The sequence below is a fragment of the Chiloscyllium plagiosum genome, unplaced genomic scaffold, assembly GCF_037043375.1.
Source record: "Chiloscyllium plagiosum isolate Xiang-an unplaced genomic scaffold, Cpla_swu_hap1 HiC_scaffold_20, whole genome shotgun sequence".
Lineage (NCBI taxonomy): Eukaryota > Metazoa > Chordata > Chondrichthyes > Orectolobiformes > Hemiscylliidae > Chiloscyllium > Chiloscyllium plagiosum.
The window spans coordinates 51,104,986-51,132,748 of record NW_028270158.1 but is presented as its reverse complement, the minus strand read 5'-3'; the positions used below and the strand labels follow the sequence as shown (position 1 = coordinate 51,132,748).

The 27,763-nt window shown below is 44.3% G+C and overlaps 1 protein-coding gene across 2 annotated transcripts; it reads left to right on the top strand.

The window, feature by feature from the left end:
* The first annotated feature begins 275 nt into the window (after positions 1-275).
* Positions 276-27,048, top strand: ptcd1 (pentatricopeptide repeat domain 1). 2 transcript variants are annotated; one of them, XM_043711291.2, is made up of 9 exons: positions 276-383; positions 5,613-6,170; positions 8,596-8,736; positions 10,107-10,325; positions 12,234-12,335; positions 15,631-16,407; positions 21,406-21,522; positions 25,384-25,566; positions 26,603-27,048. In XM_043711291.2, exons 2-9 carry the CDS (start codon positions 5,661-5,663, stop codon positions 26,744-26,746), a joined length of 2,193 nt encoding a protein of 730 aa, XP_043567226.2. In that variant the 5' UTR covers positions 276-383; positions 5,613-5,660; the 3' UTR covers positions 26,747-27,048. The 2 variants fall into 2 exon arrangements, with proteins under 2 accessions (XP_043567226.2, XP_087854059.1); XM_087997933.1 differs by lacking the exon at positions 21,406-21,522.
* The last annotated feature ends 715 nt before the right edge of the window (positions 27,049-27,763 follow it).

Below are 27,763 nucleotides of genomic sequence, written 5' to 3'. Positions count from 1 at the left end.
GAAAGCTGTCCTCCTAATATCCAATCTTGCCTTTGAACACATTCCATGCTGTGTGCTGTTGTGTTTTCTAAATGGTGTTCCTAAAGTCAAACTCGACATTGAAATCAGTGGGAGAGATCAATTGCTCGACACCCGATTGCACTAGGCTGGGGGCGGGGCTCCCGCTGATTGACCCGATCGCTACCAATCACACTGAGCGTCCCGGAAAGAGTGGTCCAATCGCAGCCTGGACCTCTGTACCTCAGCCAATGGCGATAGTTGTAGGCGGGACTCCTCCAAACCGGAAGCACATGGAGACAAATGGAAGGAGCTGGTTTCAAGGAGAAATGTTTATTAAATATCCTCAAGGATGTGTAGATTCTCTACTGTTGGGATAATTTTTGGTGGGTATCTCATCCTGTGTTATTATATTTAACCACTAGTTCTCTGCAGACACTGACTTTTCATGTCAGTGTAGAAAGTGCTGGAGAAACTCAGCATCTGGGAAATGTATTGATTTATTGTTGTCACATGTGCCAAGATACAGTGAAAAATGTTGTTTGTGTGCTATATAAGCAGATCGTACCATACAAGTGTACCAGGGTAGCAGAACAGAATGCAGAATACAATGTTACAGCTGCAGAGAGAGATCAGTGTTAACATTAAAGAGGTCTATTCAAAAGTCTGATATCAGCGGGGAAGAAGGTGTTCTTGAATTTATTTGCCTGCATATTCAAATTTTTATATCTTCTGCCTGCTGGAAGAGGGTGGAAGAGAGTATAACCAGGGTGGGAGTGGTCTTTGATTATGTTGGTTGCTTTCCCGAGGTAGTGGGAAGTGTAGATGGTTCACAAATCTCTGTAGATTCTTGTGGTCTTGGGAAGAGCAGTTGCCATACCATACTGTGATACATCCAGGTTGGATGTTTTCTATAGTGCATCTATAAAAATTGGTAAGAGTCCTTATGGATATGCCAAATTTCCTTAACCCCCTGAGGAATTAGAGACATTGTGCTTTGTTGACCATCACATTGATGTGGGTGGACTAGGGCAGATTGGTGATCATTACTCCTAGGAACCTGATGTTCTCAACCATCTCCACCTCAGTCAGCACCATTGATGCAGACAGGGGTGTGCCCTCCACTCCACTTACTGAAGTGAAGGCCCAGCACCTTTGCTTTGCTGCCATTGATGGAGAGATTGTTGTCTTTACACCTTGTGGCTAAGCACTTAATTTCTTTGCTGTATTCTGTGTCGTGATTGTTTGAGATCCAACCTACAATAGTGGTGTCGTCAGAAAACTTGCACCCCAACACCATTAACAATTTGGCCACATAGTCATGATCATATGAGGAGAATAGTAGGGAGCTGAGTATGCAGTCTTGCGGGGCTGATGTTGAGGATTATACCAGAGGAGCTGTTATTACCTATTCTTGCTGATTGCAGCCTATGGGTCAGGAAGTCAAGGATGCAATTACAGAGGGGGGAGCTGAGACTTAGGTATAGAGTTAATGTTTTGCAAAGAATCCTGTTCGGAACTGAAGGGGGCCAAAAAATAATGGGCTTATGCTGCAGACAAAAGAGAGGAGGACAGGATGGAACAGATGGTGAGAATGCCCAGGGCAAAAGACAAAGGGAGTTTTAGTAATGGTAAAAGTGAGACGTAGAGGCAAAATAGAGGAGTAAAGGCAGGATCTAGAATTTTTTTAACCATTAACACACTGTCTTTTGTTATTTGTATTCTCACTATCTGTTTCACTCACTGTGCCTCCCCTTTGTTAACAGCATTAAAAAAACCACTGGTCAGCCCCCTTCAGTTACTCTCACCACATTACCAGCCAGACCTGCTGCGTTTCTGCAGCACTTTGTTTTTAATTAATATCTCCAACATCCTCAGGATATCACTTTTATTGAGTTTTAAATTTCATCATCTGCTATGGTGGGATACAACCCAGATGCCCCGAACATTCTTTGGAAGTTTTAGGTTATTCGGTCCACTGACATTAAACACCATGGAGTCATACAGCACAGAAACAGACCCTCCGGTCCAACCAGTCCATGCTCCCAAACTAAACTAGTGCCATTTGCACTTGACCCATATCCCTTTAAACCTTTCCTATTCATGAACTTATCTAAAAGTCTTTTAAATGTTGGAACTGTACCTGCATCCACCACTTAATTTGGCAGTTCATTCCACACACACTATTCACCCTCTGCGAGAAAAAAGGCCCCTCGTGTCCTTTTTAAATCTTTTTCCTCCCACCTTAAAAACTATGTCCCCTAATTTTGAACTCCGCCACACTAGGGAAAAGACCCATTCTATTTACCTTACCTGTGCCCCTGATGATTTTATAAACCTCAATATACTCACTCCTCAACCTCCTATGCTCCAGTGAAAAAAGCCCCAGCCTTTCCAGTCTATTTTTATTATCTCAAACCCTCCATTCCCGACAGCATCCTGGTAAATCGTTTGTGAACCCTCTCCAGTTTAATAGTAACAGACAACTAGAACTGCACACAGCACTCCAGAAGAGGCCTCACCAATGTCCTACACAACTTCAACATGACATCAAACTCCTATATTTAAAGTTCTGAGCAACGAAGGCAAGTCTGCTAAACACCTTCTGAATCCCCTGTCTATATGTGATGCAAATTTAAAGAATTATGTACCTGGATCTCTCTGTTCTACAACACTACGCAGGGCCTATTATTAATTGTATAAGTCCTGCCCTTGCTTGTAACACCAAAATGCAATACGTCACACTTATCCAAATTAAACTCCATTTGCATTCCCATTTGATCTTGATGAAAATCTCTTTGTAATTTTAGATAACCTTCTTCACTGACCACTATACCATCAATATTGGTATCATCTACAAATTGCCTTCCTAACCACTAAATGGCCTACCCCTATTATACATCATGTTGAGTAATCTGCTGCTTGTTCTTATCCTAAAGCATCAAATGATTGCAATCTTTGTCATAACATAGCAAGAACAATCCTAAAGCAAAGGCCACCGGAGAGAAAATTTACAGGAATTATACCAGAAATGTCTGGATGTATACGTCAGAAAAGGGTTAAGAGGATAGATCTCTTATGATAATAAAAGATTAAGGGTGACGTGTTTAAAATTCTGAGAGGTTTTGGTCAGAGTGAACACAAAAGGTTTCCTCTTGTGGTGAAGAGTGTAACTGGAGGCCATCAGTAAGTACAGTCCTTCGGAACTGCATAGAGAATTCAGAAGAAATTCTTTACCCGAAGAAGTGCTTGAAGTGAATAGTATTTAAAGAGGTGCTAATAAAGCACAAGATGTGGAAAGAAATAAATACTGCAGCCTCTGGAGACCTGAAATAAGAACAGAAAATGCTGGAAGTACTCAGCAGGTCCAGCAGCACATGGAAGGAGAAATCAGAGGTCACATGTTTGGTAAATGAGACTTTATCAAGATGGGAACATAGAATGCTGACAGTGTAGAAAGAGGACATTCAGCACTAACTGAGTCTGCACCAAACCTCAGAAGAGTATCCCACCCAGACCCACCCCATCCCAGTCACCCTGCGAGGGGTATTAACCCCTGGTTAAGCCACCTAACCTGCACTGGTTGCTATGAGCAATTTAGCACAGCCAGTCCATCTCATCTGCACATCTTTGGACTGTGGGAGGAAGCCAGAGCACCTGGAGGAAACCCACGGGGAGAACACCCAAACTTCATACAGTCAGCCAAGTCTGGAATTGAACCCGGTTCCCTGGTGCTGTGTGGCAGCAGTAATTGCCATTCTGTCACCCATATGTTCTAACGAAGGTGGCATCTTGTAATGATATGCTAACTAACATTCAAATTTGTTAAACAACACATGAATGGCATTTAAGCAACTGTGGAACAAGGGAAAAGCCATGATAGGGATGGCTGCAAGAAAGAGGAAAAGGGAAGGTCTGGTAGGGTGGAGGAGAGAAGAGATTAAATGGCAAAAGTGATGGGGTAAAACATGAATGGAACCAGTAAAGAAGCAAACGAAGACATGGGTGAGGTGCAGGAGATAACAGCAGGGGAGGAAGGAAGCATGGATAATCTGGCAAAGGGAGGGATGCCGTGGTTCCGGAACGTAGTGTAAGCAAGTTTATCAATCCTGGAGCAAAACCTTTCCATTTGAAACCTATCCAGCAAAAAGGCCAGAAGGCACTTACATCTCCATAATCCTCATCATGCTGAAGGTATAGAGAGGTGTCTCCTGGCAGTGATCATCTCCATTTCTAATATATAGCTATAAAGATGTATACATATTTGTATATACGAGGTGAAATATTAACTTCGTGCTTTGCACTCAACAGATGCTGCCTGAGTATTTCCAACATTTTCATTTTTAACTTGTGTGTTGGTTGATCTGTACCACCATGATCTGCGTTATCAAAATGTTTTATTATGGATGTAAGTTTGCTCGCTGAGCTGAAAGGTTCATTTTCAGATGTGTCGTCACCATTCTAGGTAACATCATCAGTGAGCCTCTGGTGAAGCACTGGTGTTATGACCTGCTTTCTATTTATGTGTTTAGGTTTCCTTGGGTGGTTTATGTCATTTCCTGTTCTTTTTCTCAGATGGGGTCCAAGATGATGTGTCTGTTGATAGAGTTCCGGCTGGAATGCCATGTTTCTAGGAATTCTCATGCGTGTCTCTGTTGGCTTGTCCTAGGATGGATATGTTGTCCTTCCTCATCTGTATGTAAGGGTACTAGTGATAGTGGGTCATGTCTCTTTGTGGCTAGTTGACATTTATGTATCCTGGTGGTTAGTTGTCTGCCTGTTTGTCCAATGTAGTGTTTGTTACAGTTCTTGCAAGGTATTTTGTAAATGACATCTATTTTGCTTGTTGTTTGTGTGGGGTCTTTTAAGTTCATTAGCTGCTGTTTTAGTGTGTTGGTGGGTTTGTGGGCTGCCATGATGCCAAGAGGTCTGAGTAGTCTGGTAGTCATTTCTGGTGGTACCCAAACAAGCAGACAAAATGCTTCCAGAAACCCTGGCCACTCTCCCAAACAACACAATCAACACAAACGGATATGATTTACAAAATACCTTGCAAGAACCGTAACAAACACTACATCGGACAAACAGGCAGAAAACTAGCCACCAGGATACATAAACATCAACGAGCCACAAAGAGACATAACCCACTATCACTGGTGTACAGATGAGGAAGGACAACACATCCATCCTAGGACAAGGCAAACAGAGACATGCACAAGAATTCCTATCAACAGACACATCGTCTTGGACCCCATTTACCACCCTCTGAGAAAAAGAACAGGAAATAACATCACCACAGGAAATTGCATCATCAACCCAAAGAAACCTAAACACAGAAATAGAAAGCTGGTCATAACATCATGGTTGACTGAATGCTCACTGATGATGTTACCTAGTATGATGACAAAATGTCTGAAAACAAACCTTCCAGCTTAGTGAGCAAACCTACATCCAGAACCTCAACCTGAGCTATAAATCTTCTCAAAACTCGCTATGTTTGATTATGTTATCCCTGATTTTTCACCCTGCATCTCAGCATCTATTTTTACAAGCAACCTTCACATGGCGAATTCAGTTGTATAAAAGTTCATCTCTATTTTTATTTTTAAACTTAGCACTCCAGTCTGCAGACCCTTGAAGGAAGCTGGAAGGATTTGCAAAACATGGCTTGGCCTTGGTTTTTACCCCTTCAGCATTTCCAGATGTACCTATCCATGAGACATGGCTCTTCCCTGTATCCGTACCTGGCCCCATTCAGACACCTGAGCGCTTTCATGAGAAGTAACCCCATGAGAGCCATGCCTCCTCGAAATGTGACTCACCCCAGGAATTTGCTGTTTTGGAATGGTGGATGGATGGGTTTACCCAGGATGGTCAGCAATGACCAGGGCGGTGACACAGAAGGCAGGCAGTCTCCAGCCTCACCTGGCCAGGACTCATCCTTTTCCTCGTCTGAGGATGAAATTGAAGGATTTGGAGCAATGGGCAGGATCTACTCCTCCAGGAGATTTTTCCGCAAAAGCTCTTTGGAGCTCCAGGATTCCAGATATGGTGACACTGAGGATCAGAGTGAGGAAGAGATTGAACGTCCGGAAGTGAGACGGAAGCCAGGCCGAAGAAACACGACATACTGGTACTTTTTGCAGTGCAAGAAACTCATCAAAGAAGATAAGGTCAGGAATTTGGTTAACCAGTCTTACAAAATGTAAAGGTATACTGCACAGAAAGGCGGCATGGTGGCTCAGTGGTTAGCAGTGCTGCCTCACAACACCAGGGTCCCAGGTTCGATTCCAACCTCGGGCAACTGTCTGTGTGGAGTTTGCACATTCTCCCCGTGTCTGCATGGGTTTCCTCTGGGTGTTCTGGTTTCCTCCCACATTCCAAAGATGTGCAGGTTAGGAGAATTGGCCAAGTTAAATTGCCCATAGTATTAGGTGCATTGGTCAGGGGAAATTGGTCTGGGTGGGTCCCTCTTCGGAGTGTCGGTGTGGACTTGTTGGGCTGAAGGGCCTGTTTCCACACTGTAGGAAATCTAATCTAATTCCACTACGGGCAATTTCCGGGAATTGAACCCGGGTCTCTGGCGTTGTGAGGCAGCAGTGCTAACCACTGTGCCACCGTGCCGCCCATACACTTGCTGTGTAAGAAAAAAACAACTTTCTCACATCCTTCCCCCTCCCCATCCCCATCCCCCAAAACCTCTTGTCCAAAACCCCATTTATATTTTCCCATAGTCTTTGCATGATCAGCTAATGGGAATAGCATTTATTGTCTACGTACCTATTCAGCATAATCTTGTCATGCCTCCCAAAACACTCCCTGAGCTTTTTGTTTTCCCAAGAAGAACAACCTCACCTTCTCTAAATTAATCTTGAAACTAAAATTCATAATTCTTGGAACCATTGCTGTACACCATCTCTGCATGCTCCCAAGGAGAAGGACCCTCCCATCCTTGGGGTGACACAGTGGCTCAGTGGTTAGCACTGCTGCCTGACAGCGCCAGGGACCTGGGTTCAATTCCAGCCTCGGGCAACCGTCTATGTGGAGTTTGCACGTTCTCCCCGTGTCTGCTTGGGTTTCCTCCGGGTGCTGCAGTTTCCTCCCACAGTCCAAAGATGGGCAGATTAGGTGTATTGGCCATTCTAAATTGCCCATTGTGTCCATGGATATACAAGTTAGGTGGGATGCTGTTTGGGGGGGTCAATGTTACTGGATGGGCCTAATGGCCTGCTTCCACATCTTAGGGATTCTATGGTCCTTCCCAAAGTGTGGGACCAAAAGTGAATATAAAACATGAGGGAACAATTTATTCCAGTCAACTGCAGGCTCTGGTTTACACAGAACAGAGTGCGTTTAATAGTGAATGGGACAAATTCTTTCTCACACTTTCACCAGCACTGCTTCGAGTTCGTTATTTTTATTTAACCTGTCCACTTCCCTCTTGGAAAAGGCACCTCAGTTTTGCCTTCCCTACAGCACGGCCATTCCATACGGATAAGAAGATTTCTGAATCAATCCCAGTAAAGACCATTGATATTCTGATGTGAGATGTTGACCAAGGAAATAATTCCATATGTCGTGATCCCAAGGAAGCTTTGGTCATTTTTTTTTATTTAAGGACAGTTCCATAAATAAGAGAAACCTTTGATTTTTATAAAAGAATTTTAGTTGAATATGTGCCAGGAGTGTTATTGAAGGAATGGATTCTGACTAGTTGGAGGCTGGTGAACAAATTATTGCAAACTCCACTGTCACGGAATACTGGTGGCCCTTCAATGGAAATCAGTCCTTTCAAAACATGGGATCTTACAGTATGCAGCACTAGGGAAAACAAACATTCAACACTGAATCCCTAACAGGATCGTCAGCCACTGTATAGTGTCTAGTTCAGCCGAGATAGAAAATTTAGTTTCTCCAAAGTTTGCCTTAAGAAGACCAGAAATGTAGAAATGAAAACTACTTTGCGGTTGTAGGTTTTATGGCTAGTGTATAACATTTATAAAAGGAATGCACTGATGCACTTTACCCATCGTCACCATCCCAACCACATCCCTTTATTCGTTCTTATCCAGTGATTTATTAATTGCACTGTGTGCTTTACTGGGTTGCCCAAATGCGTTGATCCGAAAGCTCATTATTCTTTTGTTCGAAATGTTCTGTTTCAATTTCCTTTTCATTTTGTTTTACAAGTATGAGCAGTTAGTCTGGGTTAATTCTGCCAATCTCCTTTCTGATGGAACACTGCTGTTTGTTCAGCTCAGTGTAGATTTTACCCAACAGTATGTCCAATTTCCGTCATTCTTTCTTATTAACATCATTCCCAAGATATGGTGTCATCCTTATTGGAATATATTACACCCTTTCAAGCGCAGAACTACCCCAGTTTTGTGATCAGAATTGTACGTAGTAATCAGAATGTGGGGATGAGTCTAATAATTTATACGTTATCAGAATCATCTTGGCGAATGGCCTTTTATTGTTACTGTTGCTGAAGTTTTGGATTGAATGCTTCAGTCCTTTTCATGGTTAGCACATTGATGATTGTTCCAATGCTTACTCCCTGTGTTTTTCTCACACTGGTGGCTTTCTCCTCTCTAGTTGGCTGAGGCGCTGCACACGTTTGAGACTCAAATGGTGAAGGAGGAGCGGCTGTTCCCAGAGGAATACAATTACACAGTGCTGATAGGAGGCTGTGGACGAGTGGGCTACTTGAAAAAAGCATTCCAACTCTACAATGACGTGAGTGCTGGAGACGGTGCTGTTTTTCCAATCAGGGATTTGTGAAATCCCATTTCTGTGCAGGAAGGGAATTTGATTCCAGTTCAGATGGTGGCCTGTGTGTGTCTGAGCATCCTGATGCCCAGGTCACTCCACCCTAGTCACACTTACTTACCAGCGAAGCAATAGCCTAGTGATATCATCACTGGACTATCAATCCAAAGACCTTGGTAATATTCTGGCGATCTGCGTTCAAATCCTGTCATGGCAGAATTTGAATTCAGTTTTAAAAATCTGGCCATATATCCATTGTTGATTGTTGGAATAATCCATCTGGTTCACTAATGTCCTTTAGGGAAGGAAACTTACCCGGTCTGGCCTACATGTGACTCCAGACCCTCAGCAATGTGGTCGACTCTTAACTGCCCTCTGTGGAAATGCTGGCCTGGTCCCCTCTCACCCTAACCTATGCCCTCTAGTTCTGGACTCCCTGACCCAGGGAAAAGACTTTGCCTATTTATCCTATCCATGCCCCTCAACCCATGAATACACAAAAAAAAACCTTTTATGGAATTTTTCCGTGTGCAGTGGTTTGGACAGAACTATTCTTGAACTAGCGAGTTTTGAGAAGATTTGTAGCTCAGGTTGAGGTTCTGGATGTAAGTTTGCTGGCTGAACTGGAAGGTTTGTTTTCAGACATTTCATCACCATACTAAGTAACATCATCAGTGAGCCTCCGGTGAAGCACTGGTGGTGTGGCCCACTTTTTATTTCTGTGTTTAGGTTTCCTGGGATTGAAAATGATGTCACCACAGGAAATGACGTCATCAACCCAAGGAAACCTAAACACGTAAATAAAAAGCGGGCCTTACTACCAGTGCTGCACCAGAGGCTCACTGATGATGTTACCTAGTCTGGTGACGAAACGTCTGAAAACAAACCTTCCAGCTCAGCGAGCAAACTTACATCCTATTCTTGAACTTCTGATGAATTGGTGGCGAATCCTTCATTACTTGAGGTAAATGGGATTGTATGGAAATATGGCTCAAAGACCCTGTGTTACCCATCCAAACTACTCTGTGGGGGAGGGGGGGGGGTTTGTATTCTGTTCATCTCACCGTTGCCAGTAGTATCTTCTGCCTGTGCACCTTAAGTGTCTGTGATTCCCTCCTAAAGCCTTACTTTCTGTTCTCCCCTCCTTTAAAAATGTGCCATAAAGCCTACCTCTTTGACCAAGTTTTTCATTACTTGTCTGAACGTCGCCTCATTGGTTTGCTGAGAGTTCCTGTTTAGTTCTGCTCCTGTGAAGGACCTTGGACATTTTCTTTCAGTGTGATTAAAGATGCCATTCGTCGTCAATAAAGGAATGAATCGTGATTTTTGTTTTGCAGATGAAGAAGAGAGCTGTGACTCCTTCAGGAGCCACCTACACTGCTCTGTTCAATGCTTGTGCAGAAACACCTTGGAAGGAAACAGGTCTGCAGTTTGCCACAAAGCTCCGGGAAGAGATAAGCAGCAAGAACGTCAGTCTTAATCTGATCGCATACCATGCCATGTTGAAAGCGTTCGCTGTCTGCTCGGACCTAACGGCCTGTTTTGATGTGCTTCGGGTGAGTACTTGCATGGGGAGCTGGCGCTTGAGGGGGTTCGGGATCTGCTGGATTCTCCTGATCTCTTTCCGTTGAGATCCTGCACATTGTCTGCTCACCAGCCTGGACAAGAGAGGTCAGTCGAAGCAACCACTGAGCTGGGTCTCTGGGTTGAAGAGGAGGTGGGGAACAAGGTTACAGTGATCATTTATACAGTTGGGTAAATGGCAGATTAGAGTCATAGAGATGTACAGCATGGAAACAGACCCTTCGGTCTAACCCGACCATGCCGACCAGATATCCCAACCCAATCTAGTCCCACCTGCCAGCACCCGGCCCTTATCCCTCCAACACCTTCCTTTTCATATACCCATCCAGATGCCTTTTAAATGTTGCAATTGTACCAGCGTCCACCACTTCCTCTGGCAGCCCATTCCACACACGCACCACTCGCTGCGTGAAAAAGTTGCCCCTTAGGTCTCTTTTATATCTTTCTCCTCTCACCCTAACCTATGCCCTCTAGTTCTGGACTCCCTGATCCAGGGAAAAGACTTTGCCTATTTATCCTATCCATGCCCCTCATAATTTTGTAAACCCCTATAAGGTCACCCCTCAGCCTCCAACGCTCCAAGGAAAACAGCCCCAGCCCCTTCAGCTTCTCCCTATAGCTCAAGTCCTCCAACCCTGGCAACAACCTTATAACTCTTTTCTGAACCCTTTCAAGTTTCACAACATCTTTCCAATAGGAAGGAGAGATTATCACACTCTCAAAATATTACAGACAGTTGAAGAATTAATTTAGGATTTTAGTGACTTACACGGATTTTTATTTTTAAATGTATTCCCGGGATGAGGGTCACATACTTACTGCCCATCCCTAATTACCCAGAGGGCAGTTTAAGAATTAGCCACATTGCTGTGGGTCTGGAGTCACATGTAGGCCAGAATGGTAAGCATGGCAGTTTCCTTCTCTAAAGGACGTAAGTGAACCAGACGGGTTTTCCCAACAATTGACAATGGTTTCATGGTCATCATTAGACTCTTAATTCCAGATTTGTTTTTTCTTGAATTCAGATTCCATGGTGGGATTCAAACCCGAGTCCCCAGAACATTATCTGGGTCTCTGGATTCACCATCTCACAACACCACTAGGCCATCGCCTCTATATTGCACTCATATTCTCTATAGAGATGCTGCCTAATCTGCTGAGTTTGGTTTTTCCAGCTTCTTCAGATTCTAATTCAGATCTTTCCAGAATCCACAGATTTCTGGTTTGTGATGTGAAATGTTGAGGGGGTTGACAGGGTAAATGTTTCTCATGGGGGAGTTTAGAATTGAGGGACACAGTATAAGGGGTCTGCCATTAAAGACAGAGAGGAGGAATTTCAGCTCTCAGAGGGTCTTTAATCTTTGGCATTCTCTTCCTCAGTTAGAAATGGAGGGGGTTTAAAACATTTAGTACATTTAAGGCTCTGTTAGAATGATATTACAGTGAAGTCATGAGTTATGGGGGACAGACAGGAAAGTGGAGTTAAGGCCCAATCAGATCAGTGATGATGTTTTGGGATGGTGGAACAGGTACGAGAGGCTGAATGGCCATAAATAAGAATAAAGGTCGAGTCGCCATAGCTTTACTAGACCATAGGGCTGCTCTCTCATTTGAGAGAGAGAGGTGTGACTTTATAGAGGTTTATAAAATCATGAGCATGGATAGGGTGAATTGCCAAGGTCTTTCCACCAGGAGAGGGAGTCCCAATGAATATGAAGACAGCAGAAGGAATCACAGCCGTGGAAAGAGCATCATGAAACTTCAATTGAGTGATATGGGGACCAAGTATTTATAATCAGAATGAATGGCATGCAAAACTGGATTAGTGACAGATTTCACAGAGTTGCTTACCAAAGTTGCGTCTGGCCTTTATTTTGCAGGAAATAGTTCATAGTGGTCACAAGATGAACGTGGAAACATTCAGCATTTTAATGATTGGCTGCATCAAGGACACAGAAAATGGTTTTAGGTATTTGCTACAGGTAATTAAGGTTTCATTTCCTCGCTGTTCTCTCCCACCCCACATTCTTCACGTTTGCCAGACAACCTAGAGGCCACCAGAAACAACTTCCACTCCCATTTCCTGTCCTCCTCATCTGGGTTCCCCTTCTCTCACTGAACTCCGAGAGGAGTCCGAGCACGGTCTGGAGGAAGGGAGAATGTACTGACAGTCATCTCTCTCTGTGGAGAGTAGAATTGTAATCTCTCCCAGGTGACTGATGACATATTGACATTTCCTTCCTATTGCTCAGCATTACACTGAGCGAGTGAGTCAGCATGTAGCAGTGGGCTATCAGAGACCTCTGCTCATCTTGTATTGAGGTGCTTTTTTTTTAAACTTACTTTTTTCTTACTATCTCATTTTTTGTTTTCGAAAGCTAACTTCTGTGAAGTAACAGAAACCATACTAAACGATACAGATTTGAGTGGGCATTAGGAGACACTGCAATGTGAATTGCTGTTTACTGCCTATTGGCTTTCAGTTTTATATTGTCAAATTAACTGATACTAGAGTAACAAAGGAGCAGACAATGAGAAGTTCTCAGTGAAGGATAGGTCAACCAGTAAACTGGGCACCACTGAGGTATCACAGTGACAGTTGACAGTGGTCTATCGAAGAAACCAGATGATGGCAGGGGACTGTAAACTCCCAAAAGGTGAGAGAGTGGAAGGGGCCAAAGCATGAGAAAGCTTCCTAGAATACGTACTTACTGAAAAAGATGAGGATTATCAGAAGGCAGAGAGGATGACCGAGCTAGATAAAACCGAGCAAGAAGGAGGAACCATCTAAAGAAATAATTTGAAATGACACAGTCACTTCACATCTGAGACCTCCAAAGAGCTCTACAATCAATTAAGTACTCTTGAAGATAGGTTAGTATTCTAAATATAACAGAACATATGAATTGGGTATAGATTAGATTCAATTCCCTACAGTGTGGAAACAGGCCCTTCGGCCCACCAGTCCACACGGACCCTCTGAAGCATAACCCACCCAAATCCATCTCCCTCTGACTAATGCACCTAACGCTATGGGCAATTTAGCATGGCCAATTCACCTGACCTGCTCATCTTTGGATGGTGAGAGGAAACCAGAGCACCCGGAGGAAACCCACGCAGACACGGGGAGAACATGCAAACTCCACACAGACAGTCGCCCAAGGCTGGAATCGAACCTGGGACCCTGGTGCTAACCACTGAGCCACCGTGCTGCCCGTAATAGGGTAGGCCATTTAACTGATGAGCTTAATCTGCCTTTCATGCCCAATCTCATTGTAACCTCAAATCCAATCCTGCTTACAAGAATTTATCTAACTCTGCCTTAAAAATATTAAAAGGACCCTGCTTCCATCAGCTTTGTCAGGAAAACAATTATTTGTGAATACAATTTACAACCAGCGAGGCATCCCTTGGTGGAGGGTTTCCTGCGAATCAGAATACTGGGAGAACCTCAGCTCTTGAGATAATGCCAAGGGATCATCTGCAGCCAACACTATCAGGTAGAAAATGCACTGTTGTTGTTGCTGTGAAACACGCTAGGGTGGACGCTAGGAAATTGTTTCCGTTAGGCGAGGAGACTAGGACCCGTGGACACAGTCTTAGAATTAGAGGGGGTAATTTCAGAACAGAAATGCGGAAACACTTCTTCAGCCAGAGAATTGTGGGCCTGTGGAATTCATTGCCACAGAGTGCAGTGGAGGCCGGGACGCTAAATGTCTTCAAGACAGAGATTGATAAATTCTTGATGTCACAAGGAATTAAGGGCTATGGGGAGAATGCGGGTAAGTGGAGTTGAAATGTCCATCAGCCATGATTGAATGGCAGAGTGGACTCAATGAGCCGAATGGCCTTACTTCCACCCCTATGTCTTATGGTCTTATGGTCTTAATAGTTCCCTGATCCTACAGCAAGATACTGAAATGTCAAGCTGGAAGATGTGTTGAACTTGCAGTGGATTGTGGTGGATTTCCAATCTTTATAATCTTGGAGCGTTACCACACTGTCACAGATGAAACCAAAACCAGTCATAACTGCAGTAGTTGTAGGTATGTTTGCTGAGCTGGGAAGTTGGTTTGCAGACATTTTGTCCCCTGTCTCGGTGACGTCCTCAGTGCTGTGGAGCCTCCTGTGAAGCACTGCTGTACTGTGTTGGTTGGAATTTATTTGGTTTCATTCCCACTGCTTCTGGTTGTTCACTGCAGTGGTCTGTCTGTTGGGTCCATCAATAAACACATTGACCTAGACCCAATATACCAGCCACTGCAGCAAACAACCGGAAACAAAACCAAATAAATTCTAACCGACACAGTACAGCAGCGTTTCACAGGAGGCTCCACGGCACTGAGGATGTTATCTAGAAAGAGGACAAAAGTCTGCGAACCAAATTCCCAGCTCGGCGAACATAGCCACAACAACGGTAACCGGCCCCTGATCTACAAATCTGTCTCACAAACTTTGACCAGTCAGACTTTTTGAAGCACTGAGGATGAAACTTTGCTTAGTGGGTCAATCATGTGACTCAGCAAATTTTTTTTTTATCCGTTCATTGGATGTAGGTATCGCTGGCTAAGCCAGCATTTATTGCCCAAACCTAATTGCTCAGAGGGTAGTTAAGAGTCAACCACATTGCTGTGGGTCTGGAGTCACACGTAGGCCAGGCTAGATAAGGACAGCAATTTCCATTCTGAAAGGATGTGAGTTATTCGATTTTTAAAATCGCAATCAACAGTAGTTTCATTGCCATTATTAGACTTTTACTGAATTCAGATTTCACTTTCAGCCGTGGTGGAATTTGAACCCTGGTCCCATGAACATGACCTGACTCTATGGATTGTAAATCCATTATCTCCCCCTAGGATGGGTTACTTGTTTAGAGTCATAGAATTGTACGACACGGAAACAGACCCTTTGATCCAATTCGCCCAAGCCGACCACATATCCTAAATTAATCCAGTCCCATTTGCCAGCATTTGGCCCATATCCCTCTAAACCCTCCCTATTCATATATCCATCCACATGCCTTTTAAATGTTGTCATTGTACCATCCTCCACCACTTCCTCTGGCAACTCATTTCATACACACACACCACCTCTTTGTGAAAAAGTTGCACTTTAGGTCCTTTTTTTATCTTTCTCCTCTCACTTTTAAAGAACCCAAAGATTTTAGTGCTCTTTGTTACGAGTTAGGTCGATAATTGTAGATACTGTGGAAATCACATGTTGAGGGAATCTGTTTGAACGCTGAATTGATTTTCTTATTCTCTCTCTTCCTTGCAGATTTGGCGAGAGATGTTGAAACTGGGTGTGAAGCCCGATGTCAAGAGCTACAACCTGCTGCTGCGAGCCACGAGGGACTGTGGTCTCGGGGACCCTGCCGTGGCCTCACGGTTGCTATTGGCCGATGACGGTGAAGTATGGCAGCTGAAGCAGCACCGGAGGGTTCGGAGTGTCAAAGGCCAAAAGGAGGCGAGAAGCAGCAAAAATACAACAACGATGGTGGTTGGTCTATTGGAAGAGCAGTTACTTGGACAGGCTTCTGATCAACCAACCACCTGCAGAGTCTCTGAACCAGAGGCTGAGCAGAGTGGTGAAACTTTACCAAAACTAATGGAAGCACAGAACCTACTGTCCAACAATGGGCAAGAGAAAGAGCTGGTGTCACAAGGAGTGCCCATTTTGGAACTAGTTCCCAGATCCCAAATATTTGCAGTTGATTCAGACTCCAGCAAGCTTCCTGAAACTGCACATCTACCTAATCTACTCGATGTTCAAGTCAACAAGAAGAATCTTGTTTCCTTAGGAACAGTAGCTACGCCACCTGACAGGCTAGCACTGATTGGGTGTCTGAATGGCTTTCTAAATAAGATGAAGGAAGACAGTGCGCCTCCAGACATTAAAACCTTCACACTTTTGGCTGAAGTGGTGGAACCAAACAGCCAATCCGAGTCCTCCTTGGTAGCTTTCATGGAAGAGTATGGCGTGAGGCCAGACATTTCATTTTATAATACATTAATTCGAAAAAAGAGCAAGCTGGGTGACCTGGAGGGAGCTAAGGTAAGTGACTGTGTCCAGAACGAGCTTCACTTAAAAAAAGACTGTCTCCATTTTATGTTCTCGGTGTTAAAAAGGACAAGTGATATTTCATCAAATTTATTATATGCACTGTCAGATGTAAAGCAACAAGTGGTGAGGCCACTTTTAGAATACTGCGTACAGTTCTGCTCACCCTTCTACAGGAAGGATGTTGCTAAACTTGAGAGCGTGCAGAAAAGATTTATGAGGATGTTATCGGTACTGGAGGGTTTGAGCTATAGGGAGAGGCTGAACAGGCTGGGGCTTTGTTTCCTGGAAAATCAGAGGCTGAGGGGTGACCTTATAGAGGTTTATAGTATCATGAGGGGCATGGATAGGATAAATAGTCAAGGTCAAAACTGGAGGGCATAGCTTTAAGGGGAGAGGATAAAGTTTTAAAAGGGATCTGAGGGTAACATTTTCAAGCAGAGGGTGATGTATGTATGGAATGAGCTGCCAGAGGAAGTGGTGGGGGCTGGGTACAATTGCAAAATTTAAAAGGCATCTGGATGGGTACATGAATAGGAAGGGTTTGGAAATGGGATGTCCAAATGCTGGCAATGGGACTGGGGATGTCTGGTCGGCGCAGACAAGTTGGACCAAGGAGTCTATTTCTGTGACTCTATGACTCTAAAACCTGGAGGGAAATTTCAGTGACTGAGTTTCTCTCCTGAATGAATGAAAAGCGTGTTTCAGTAAATTACGCATATCACCATATGCTTCTTTCTCTGGGATAGAACACTACAAGGAATCTGCATGTCAGTGAGAAAATTGATTAGCCCTGCTCAGAAGGCTGTTCTTTAGGTTCATTGGAATCATCTTTGTGGAAATTATTGTGCAAGCTATTTATTTTTAGAGACCTTTTGCTACAGTACGTTGTATAGCTTCCTGATTTTTTATTCACTCCAAGAAGTAGAAAAGTGAAGGCAGTGTGTGGAAACTGGAGAATGTCCACAATTCTGTAGTCAGTTCATTCCTTTAAAGATTGATAGGGTAGTGCTAAACTGATTCACAGAAGCTAAACATCAGACCCTGGCACCAACATTCGATGACTTGCTGATCATGGGGTCATTGCTCTTTGCAGTGGGACCTTCCTATTTGTATTGTTTGGAAAACACTTTATAATGTGAGGATACGTATTTTGATCCCACCCAGAGCCTTCACCACCCCTCACCTTCAATAATACATGAGTCTGGATGAAGTACTGAATTTTGTGTCATTGAGTCATACAGCATAGAGACAGACCCTCCAGTCCAACCAGTCCGTAGAGTCATAGAGATGTATAGCACGGAAACAGACCCTTCGGCCCAACTCGTCCATGCCAACCAGATATCCCAACCTAATCTAGTCCCATTTCCTCACACTTGGCCCATATCCCTCTAAACCCTTTTTATTCATATGCCCGTCCAGATGCCTTTTAAATGTTGAAACTGTACCAGCCTCCACCACTTCACCCAGCAGCTCATTCCATACATGCACCACCCTTTGAGTGAAGAAGTTGCCCCCTAGATCCCTTTTATATCTTTCCCCTCTCACCCTAAGCCTATGCCCCTAGTTCTGGACTCCCCTAACCCAAAGAAAATACCTTGTCTGTTTACCCTATCCATGCATCCCATAAACTCTGTGGGAAGCTAGGGAAGTGATTGCGGGGCCTCTTACTGTGATATTTGTATCATCGATAGTCACAGGTGAGGTGCCGGAAGACTGGAGGTTGGCTAACGTGGTGCCACTGTTTAAGAAGGGTGGTAAGGACAACCCAGGGAACTATAGACCAGTGAGCTTGACATCGGTGGTGGGCAAGTTGTTGGAGGGAATCCTGAGGGACAGGATGTACATGTATTTGGAAAGGCAAGGACTGATTAGGGATAGTCAACGTGGCTTTGTGCGTGGGAAATTGTGTCTCACAAACTTGATTGAGTTTTTTTGAAGAAGTAACAATGAGGATTGATGAGGGCAGAGAGGTAGACATGATCTATATGGACTTCAGTAAGGCGTTCGACAAGGTTCCCCATGGGAGACTGATTAGCAAGGTTAGATCTCATGGAATACAGTGAGAACTAGCCATTTGGATACAGAACTGGCTCAGACAGAGGGTGGTGGTGGAGAGTTGTTTTTCAGACTAGAAGCCTGTGACCAGTGAAGTGCCACAAGGATCGGTGCTGAGTCCACTACTTTTTGTCATTTACATAAATGATTTGGGTGCGAGCATAAGAGGTACAGTTAGTAAGTTTGCAGATGACACCAAAATTGGAGGTGTAGTGGACAGCGAAGAAAGTTACCTCAGATTACAACAGGATCTTTATCAGATGGGCCAACGGGCTGAGAAGTGGCAGATGGAGTTTAATTTAGATAAATGTGAGATGCTGTATTTTGGGAAAGCAAATCTTAGCAGGACTTATACACTTAACGGTAAGGTCCTAGGGAGTGTTGTTGAACAAAGAGACCTTGGAGTGCAGATTCATAGCTCCTTGAAAGTGGAGTCGCAGGTAGATAGGATAGTGAAGAAGGCGTTTGGAATGCTTTCCTTTATTGGTCAGAGTATTGAGTACAGGAGTTGGGAGGTCATGTTGTGGCTGTACAGGACATTGGTTAGGCCACTGTTGGAATATTGCGTGCAGTTCTGGTCTCCTTCCTATCGGAAAGATATTGTGAAACTTGAAAGGGTTCAGAAAAGATTTACAAGGATGTTGCCAGGGTTGGAGGATTTGAGCTATAGGGGGAGGCTGAACAGGCTGGGGTTGTTTTCCCTGGAGCGTTGAAGGCTGAGGGGTGACCTTATAGAGGTTTATAAAATCATGAGGAGCATGGATAGGATAAATAGACAAAGTCTTTTCCCTGGGGTGGGAGAGTACAGAACTACAGGGCACAGGTTTGGGGTGAGAGGGGAAAGATGTAAAAGAGACCTAAGGGACAACTTTTTCACGCAGAGGGTGGTGCATGTATGGAATGAGCTGCCAGAGGAAGTGGTGGAGGCTGATACAATTGCAGCATTTAAAAGACATCTGGATGGGTATATGAATAGGAAGGATTTGGAGGGATATGGCAAAAGTGAGGATTGCAGATGCTGGAAACCAGAGTTTAGATCAGAGTGGTGTTGGAAAAGCACAGCAGGTCAGGCAGCATCTGAGGATCAGGAAAATCGACGTTTCGGGCAAAAGCCCTTCATCAAAAATCAGAAGTCACAATGCGTATTAAATTCATTGATGTGTGGACGGAGGGGGATAAAAGTAAGGTCTTTGCTGAGGACTGATCGTTCGTCCTCAGTGAGGGGAAGGTCTGGGGGGGGATGGTGAAAATTCGGCAGGGCTGGGAGCTAGGACCTGGTGTAGGTGTGGAGCTGGGAGTGGAGGCGGAGCCTGAAACTGGAGTGGGTGTGGTGGTAGGTAGAATGGGGTGGAGTCATGAGCATGGGTGATGTTCCCCTCAGGGTTCTGGGGTCGGGGATGGTGACAGTGGGATCTTTGGTGGGGGGGAGGGGGGACGTGTCAGCAGAATGCAGGTGAGTGGCATTGGGGGTGGGGGCAGAAGTGGTGGTGAACACGGCAGTAGAGGAGGCGGAAATCGCTGAACATTTGACATCAGCGATGACGTGAGGGGGCGCAAGTGATGTCACTTGTGGTGCATGAGCCCTTCCTGATGAAGGGCTTTTGCCCGAAATGTCAATTTTCCTGCTCCTCGGATGCTGCCTGACCTGCTGTGCTTTTCCAGCACCACTCTGATCTAAACCCTTGGAGGGATATGGGCCGGGTGCTGGCAGGTGAGTCTAGATTGGGTTGGGATATCTGGTCGGCGTGGACAAGTTAGACCGAAGAGTCTGTTTCCACGCTGTACATCTCAATGATTAGATTAGATTAGATTACTTACAGTGTGGAAACAGGCCCTTCGGCCCAACAAGTCCACACCGCCCCGCCGAAGCGCAACCCACCCATACCCCTACATTTACCCCTTACCTAACACTACGGGCTATTTAGTATGGCCAATTCACCTGACCTGCACATCTTTGGACTGTGGGAGGAAACCGGAGCACCCGGAGGAAACCCACGCAGACACGGGGAGAATGTGCAAACTCCACACAGTCAGTCGCCTGAGGCGGGAATTGAACCCGGGTCTCTGGCGCTGTGATGCAGCAGTGCTAACCACTGTGCCACCGTGCCGCCCAATTCTATAAATGATGAGGATATCCAATGAAGGAGTGGGAGTTTCATCATCCAGCACCTCTAGGTCAATTTATCTTGTTATGGACAGAGTCTAACTCTCTTCACTCTATCCAACCATCGCATGCCTGTCCCAATTTCAGAGAAGCTGCCCTTGCTACCTACGTTCTTCATTCATGCCCGTAGCCATTCCGAAATCCCAATTAACACAAGTGGGAACAGTTCAATGTTGTGGGCTGGTACCTGTTTGAAACAGAATTGAAAAGGGCCAAATTAATTTTGGTCAAGACTGTTAGAGGAAGCAGGGTCAGGCCAGCCTGGATACAAAGCCAGATCCCTGAGTACAACTTGATTTAACCCAGTGACGTCAGCATCTCTCAGTTTCCAGTAGGTCTGTAACAGAGCAATGAAAGAAAGATTGGTGTTTTTGTAGCATTTTTCATAATCGTGGCATGCAATAGAGCCAAATGCAGCTGAGTTGTTGAAAGGCACCATGTTCACATCGGGAACCAGGCAGCCAGTTGCCATGAACAATGTTATCTTCGATATCTGTTGACAAAGGGATGCATATCAGCTGAGATAACTCCTCTGCATTTTCATCCATAATGGGATCTTTTATGAGAAAATAAATGATCAGAACACCTCATCAAAAGACGGCACCTCTGAGAAGCCAGCACTCCTCATTACAGGGGAGAGTCAGCATTGTTCTTTATGCTCAGCTCTCTGGTTTGAGATGTTTGACTCAGTGGTGAGACTTCTACAGGTTGAGCAAGTTCTTCTCTGAACATAGTCCACTGATCATGTTATTTATTTATTCCCCTTTTAGGCACTACTGCCAGTACTCGTCAAACAAGGTTTATCGCCAACCCTGCACACCTTCTGTAACCTGGCTATAGCCTGCAGAAAAGAGAGTGATGGACTGAAGCTTCTCCATGACATGAAGGTAATTTCCAGCCCTTCATTTGCACTGGAAAGCAATTTCTGTGGAAGAAAATGTCCAAGAGCACTTCCAGTAATCATAAAGAACCTCAGTGATTTCCACGCCATGTTTCAGGTTAGATTCGTAGATTAGATTCTCTACAGTGTGGAAACAGGCCATTTGGCCCAACAAGTCCACACCAATCCTCCAAAGAGTAACCCACCCAGACCCATTTCCCCTACCCTATATTTACCCCTGACTAATGCACCTAACACAATGGGCAATTTAGCATGGCCAGTTCTCCTGACCTGCACTTTTTGAATCGCGAGAGGAAACTGGAGCACCCGGAGGAAACCCACGCAGACACGGGGAGCATGTGCAAACTCCACACAGACAGTCGCCCGGAATCGAACCCGGGTCCCAGGCGGTGTGAGGCAACTATGCTAACTGCTGAGCCACTGGGCCATCCCTTACATGGCTCATTTGTGTGTGATGATGTAGTCAGAAACATATCAAAAAAGTAGATTTCCAGTTGGCTGAGCCAGGTTGAGGGATGAATCTTGGAGGGGGAGGGGGACGTGAGGAAAACAAGAAGCTTTCCTGAAGAATCATCTAAAAAATGGGAGACTGAGTCCTCCAAGCAGATCCTGAGCACCTCTCAGTGGCTGATTTCAGAGCAGCAATGATACCGCCTACGGAGAAATTATTCAAGTCTGGTTGGTAAACTTCCAATAAAAAAGTGGAAATGATAGAAGCCAGAATTGTGGAGTCATTGTAGCATGAAAGGAGCTCATTCAGCCCATTGAGATCGTGCTAGCTCTCTGTAGAGCAACCCCGGCAGCTGCGCTTCACTGCCTGATTCCTGTGGCCCTGCAAGTGCCTTTTCACTTTTCTTCTGAAATCTTTCATTTCCTCTGCTTCTACCATCCTCAGCCAGAATGGTAAGTGGCTTAGAGGGAAACTTGCAGGTGACGGTGTTCCCATGTGTCTGCTGCCCTTGTCTTTCTAGACAGAAGTAATCATGGGTTTGGAAGGTGATGTCTAAGGATCTTTGGTGAATTTCTGATGTGCATCTTGTAGACGGTACGCCCTGTTGCTCCTGAGGGTCAGTGGTGGAAGGAGTGGAGGGTCAGTGGTGGAGGGAGTGGATGCAGTGCCAATCAAACGGGCTGCTTTGTCTTGGAAGGTGTCAAGGTTCTTGTTGGAGCTCCTCACCCTCCAGACAAGTGAGGAGTATTCCATTACCCTCCTGACTTATTCCTTGTTGATGGTGGACAGTCTTTGGGGAGTCTGAAGGTGAGTTATTCACCACAGTATTCCTAGCTTCTGACTGGCATTTGTAGCCACTGTGTTTGTGTGGCAGTTTCAGCTGAGTTTCTATATCTGTGAGATTGGGGCCGCAGGAGGAGGCTGAGACGGATCATCCACTGTGCACTTCTGGCTGAAGATTGCTGAGAATGCTTCAGCCTTATCTTTTGCACAGGTGTGTTGGGCTCTTCCATCTTTGAGGGTGGAACTGTTTGTGGATCCTCCTCCTCCAGTGAATTATTTAATCCACCACCATTCATGACTAGATGTAGCAGGACTGCAGAACTTCGATCTGATTCATTGATTGTGGGGTCACTCAGCTATATCTACCATTTGCTGCTTATGCTAATTGGCATGCAAGTAGTACTGTTTGCTGACTTCACTGGGTTGACACCTCATCTTCAGGTACACCTGGTTCTCTCCAGGCGTTCCCTCCTGCACTCTCCATTGAACCAGGGTTGATCTCCTGGCTTGATGATAGTGATTGAGTCAGAGGATGTGCCAGGCATGAGGTTACAGATCGTGCTGGAGTATAATTCTGCTGCTGTTGATGGCCCACAATGCCTCACTGATGCTCAGCCTTGAGTTGCTGCATCTGTTCGAAGTCTGTTTTAGCACGGAGATAGTGCCACACAACACAGTATTCCCAATGTGATGGAAGGACTTTGTCTCTACAGAGACTGTGCACTGGTCGCTGCTACCCATACTGTAATGGACAAATGCATCTGCAGCCAGCTGATTGGTAAGGGTGAGGTTGAGTATGTTTTTCCCCCTTGGTTCCCTCACCACCTGCCACAGGTCCAGTCTAGTAGCTATGTCCTTTAGGACCTGACCAGTTCAATCTGTGGTACTGTTACCGAGCCACTTTTGTTGGTGAACTTTAAAATCCCCCACCCAGAGTACATTTTGTGCCCTTACCAACTTCAATGCTTCCTCCAAATGTTGCTCAACACAGAGAAGCACTGATTCATCAACTGAGGGAGGATGGTACTTGATAATCAGCAGGAGGTTTCCTTGCCCGTGTTTAACCTGAAGTCATAAGACTTTGTGTGGTCTGGAGTCAATGTTGAGGACTCCCAAGGCCACTCCCTTCCAAATGTGTTTCCACCTCCTGCCGGTGGGACAGTATGTGGATGGTGATGGGAGTCTGGGACATTGTCTGTCTGTATGGTATGGATCTGTGAGTATGACTATATCAGGCTATTGCTTGACCAATGTGTGAGACAGCTCTCCCAATTTTGGCACAAGCCCTCAGATGTTAGCAAGAAGGACTTTGCCGGGTCTACAGGTGGCAATGTCATTTCTTTCTTGAGCCTTTGAAGTGATTGATACAACTGGAAAGATGTGGAAGCTTTGGAGAGGGTGCAGAGAAGATTTACCAGGATGTTGCCTGGAATGGAGAATAGGTCGTACGAGGATAGGTTGAGAGTGCTAGGCCTTTTCTCGTTGGAACGGCGAAGGATGAGGGGTGACTTGATAGAGGTTTATAAGATGATCAGAGGAATAGATAGAGTAGACAGTCAGAAACTTTTTCCCCGGGTGCAACAGAGTGTTACAAGGGGACATAAATTTAAGGTGAAGGGTGGAAGGTATAGGGGAGATGTCAGGGGTGGGTTCTTTACCCAGAGAGTGGTGGGGGCATGGAATGCGCTGCCTGTGGGAGTGGTAGAGTCAGAATCTTTGGTGACCTTTAAGCGGCAATTGGATAGGTACATGGATGGGTGCTTAAGCTAGACAAATGTTCGGCACAACATCATGGGCCGAAGGGCCTGTTCTGTGCTGTATTGTTCTATGTTCTATGTTCTAACTGCTTGGCTCCCGAGGCCATTTCAGAGGGTAGTTGAGAGTCAGCACATTGCTGTGAATTCAAATTCTGCCATCGGATTCAAACCCAGATCCCCAGAACATTAAGTGAGTTTCTAGATTAATAGCCTAGCAATAATACCACTAGATCATCCCTGGAAACCAGGAAGTATAAATTAGATCTAAATCATAACCAGAGAATGAAATAAAGATTGGAAAAGCAGATGGGACTGTGGGAGCTAAAAGAGATGCACAGAAATGTACAGTATTTTCTTCTCCTAAACTTCAGTGAGAGATTGTTTTCTAGAGTGTTTTTGATGCTGTCAATGCCTGCTTATCCTAATTGCATCAGACCCTCCTACTCTGTCCAGTTATGTTTTGTTTCATAATTAACTGACCATTTGAGTTGGATTTACACATTTATGCAGTTTCCCCTACATTTCTTTCTATGTCACCTTATAATTTCGGTTAGCAGAGAGACCGGCAGAATAGTTTCCTGCTAAATGACTAGTGTGAAATAGGATATATCTGTGCAGTGGTCTTGCAGCTGAACTGACTGCAGTCATGGCTGAAGATTATGGAGAGGTTTCTACCTGTTTGCTATCTTTCCCACAATGATATCAGGAGAAGTTCCCTGCTTAGTGTGCCTAAACCACCTAAAATTGATTAACCTCTTCATCCTGAATGATTTTCTTTCCAAATTTGTATTTTGCCTAGGTTATTGTTAAGTATTTATATGGCTGTGGGATTACTGAAATGTTCCCATTGTTTCAGATGTCTGGATTAACCCCCAATGTCAATGTATACAGCACTTTGATCAACAATGCAGCAAAGCAGCTGGACTACGTATATCTCACAAACATCATACAAGATATGGCAAGAAGTCAAGTACGACCTAACGAGGTTGTCCTTAGGCAACTGGAATTTGCAGCCAAGTATCCTCCAAAATTTGACAAGGTACATCAATCCTTATACTTTTGTGAAAGAGAGAGGTTTTTATTTAGAGCAGCAGTGCTGCTAAGCCTAGGGAGACAAGGTGGGTATCAGCTGACACACATCCATCTTGACGTGAAGCACTGTCCAGTCACCCCTTGAGGGATGCGATTTTAACAGCCTAAGCCTTTTTTTCATTCCCTCAATGCTCTGTGTTAGCAACTGGATGTATGCAAATCTGTGTGCCAGAGCCAACACAATGAATTTTAAACTGTCAGAGCAAGGCAGAGTGACGTAATAGACCCATATTGGCACATTATTTCCAATGGGGATTTGCTATTCTCACTAGTCCTAATGCTGTGTTTTGTGTAATGCCTCAGGCAGCAAGTGGAGACAGAACGGAAAGGTATAAGAGACAGACAAAATCCTCCCAGCGTGAAAAGTTGCAGTGACGACTGCTTTTGCAGTGCCTTCGTGCGTGTTACTTATCGACGTTGGTATACTTTCCAATTAGATTAATGATGACATTGATTCAGAGGAATGTCAAAAAGAATTGATTGAACTCCTTTCTCTAATACACTAGTTTTTAACATCTCACGGCAACATGCAAATAGGACCTCAATAAAAATCTCACCCAAATCAGATGAAAATTCATCGTACAGTATGTGGCAATACACTGAACAGTTAAATCAAAGCAAAATAATGTTTGGGAATATTTTCAAGATTGCAGTAGACTGATCATGTGAGGATGCGAATTGACCTTTCCTATATCCTATAATTTCTACAGTTGATCATTACTTTGCTTCTTTCAGCTATAGTAAGGTTATAATTAAGTGTGAGGGACAGTAATTGGCCAAAGTAATGCAGTATTAATTTTGCTTGCAAAGTACTAAATTACCCATTGCATCTGACCTGTGAGAAAGGATTTAACCAATTTGACTTTTACATATTACAAGAATATGCGGAGAAGGTTATTAGTATCTGTTTAGTGCAATTTTGCAAGCGTTTATAAAGTACTTGCAGAGTTCACCAACTGATTTATTTTCCCTTTTGTTCCCAGTACAAGTCAAAAAATACCTATCTGGAAAAGATTGATGGTTTTCGTGGATATTACTATCGCTGGTTAAACTTTATGCCCACAGCAGAGACACCACATCCGTGGAAAAAGTACAGGATTAGGAGTCAGGTCTCAGCAAGAGAATAAACATAAACACCCAAACTGGTGGAACAGTGTAAAATCGAAGACTGATACCTCACTGAACCTCGCAGCATCAACTCTCTGACCTTCATTTCCACCTAATTCATTCACAGCTACGATTCAGCCGATCATTGTTCTGAATGTCGATGGAACTGTACTGTCAATGTCACAGTAGAAATATAGACAGAAAAATTAATTCTGTAAATTTGTTTGATTTATGGAATTTATTTACTATGTTGTGCAATGGAATAAAGAAATCTCATTTCATCAAATTCTAAAATGGTGGACTGAGACTAATGTGGATCTTGTCGCTGCTCCTGACTTTCAGGCTTATTTCTAGATTTACTTCAACGTTTCTTACAATTATTACATTTCAGTAATATAAGATTTTTGTTTTGATTCATTTTCACTTCTTTTATAGTACAAGAATAGGAAATGTTTGGGGGATATGGGCCAAGCACAGGCAGGTGGGACTAGTTTAGTTTGGGATTATGGTCAACGTACACTGGTTGGACCAAAGGGTCTGTTTCCATGCTGTATAACTGTAATAGAAAATGATATGTGCTTTAAACAGAACAAGCAGAGTTGACTCCCAGGACCATTGAACAGTCAATGTCACTGGGGCAAGAAGCTTCAAAGGAAGTTTGGCAATAGTTCTGCTCAGCAGGCACACCATAAGAAATAGAAAATTCACTTTGATTTTCAAACGTAATCAGTTCTCTTTATGTCGAGTATACTCTGCACATCATCTGTGTCAGGGATAGCTTTGATTTTTGTCCCATGGGCCAAATATGAAGGTTCCTTTCCAACCTCATTAAATTTATACAGGACTAAACAAAGAAACAGGACTGCCTTTTTAAAAATTTGACTTCTGAATTATTTCCAAAACCACATAAGTAAGGAAGCAATAAGTCGGGTTAGCACTTGGCTGGAGTATGAGGGGAGGCCTTCAGACTTGTAAACGTTGAACGGGTTGCAACTCTCCAGGATTGCAATTAATGCTGCGGGATGGAGTGGGGGAGA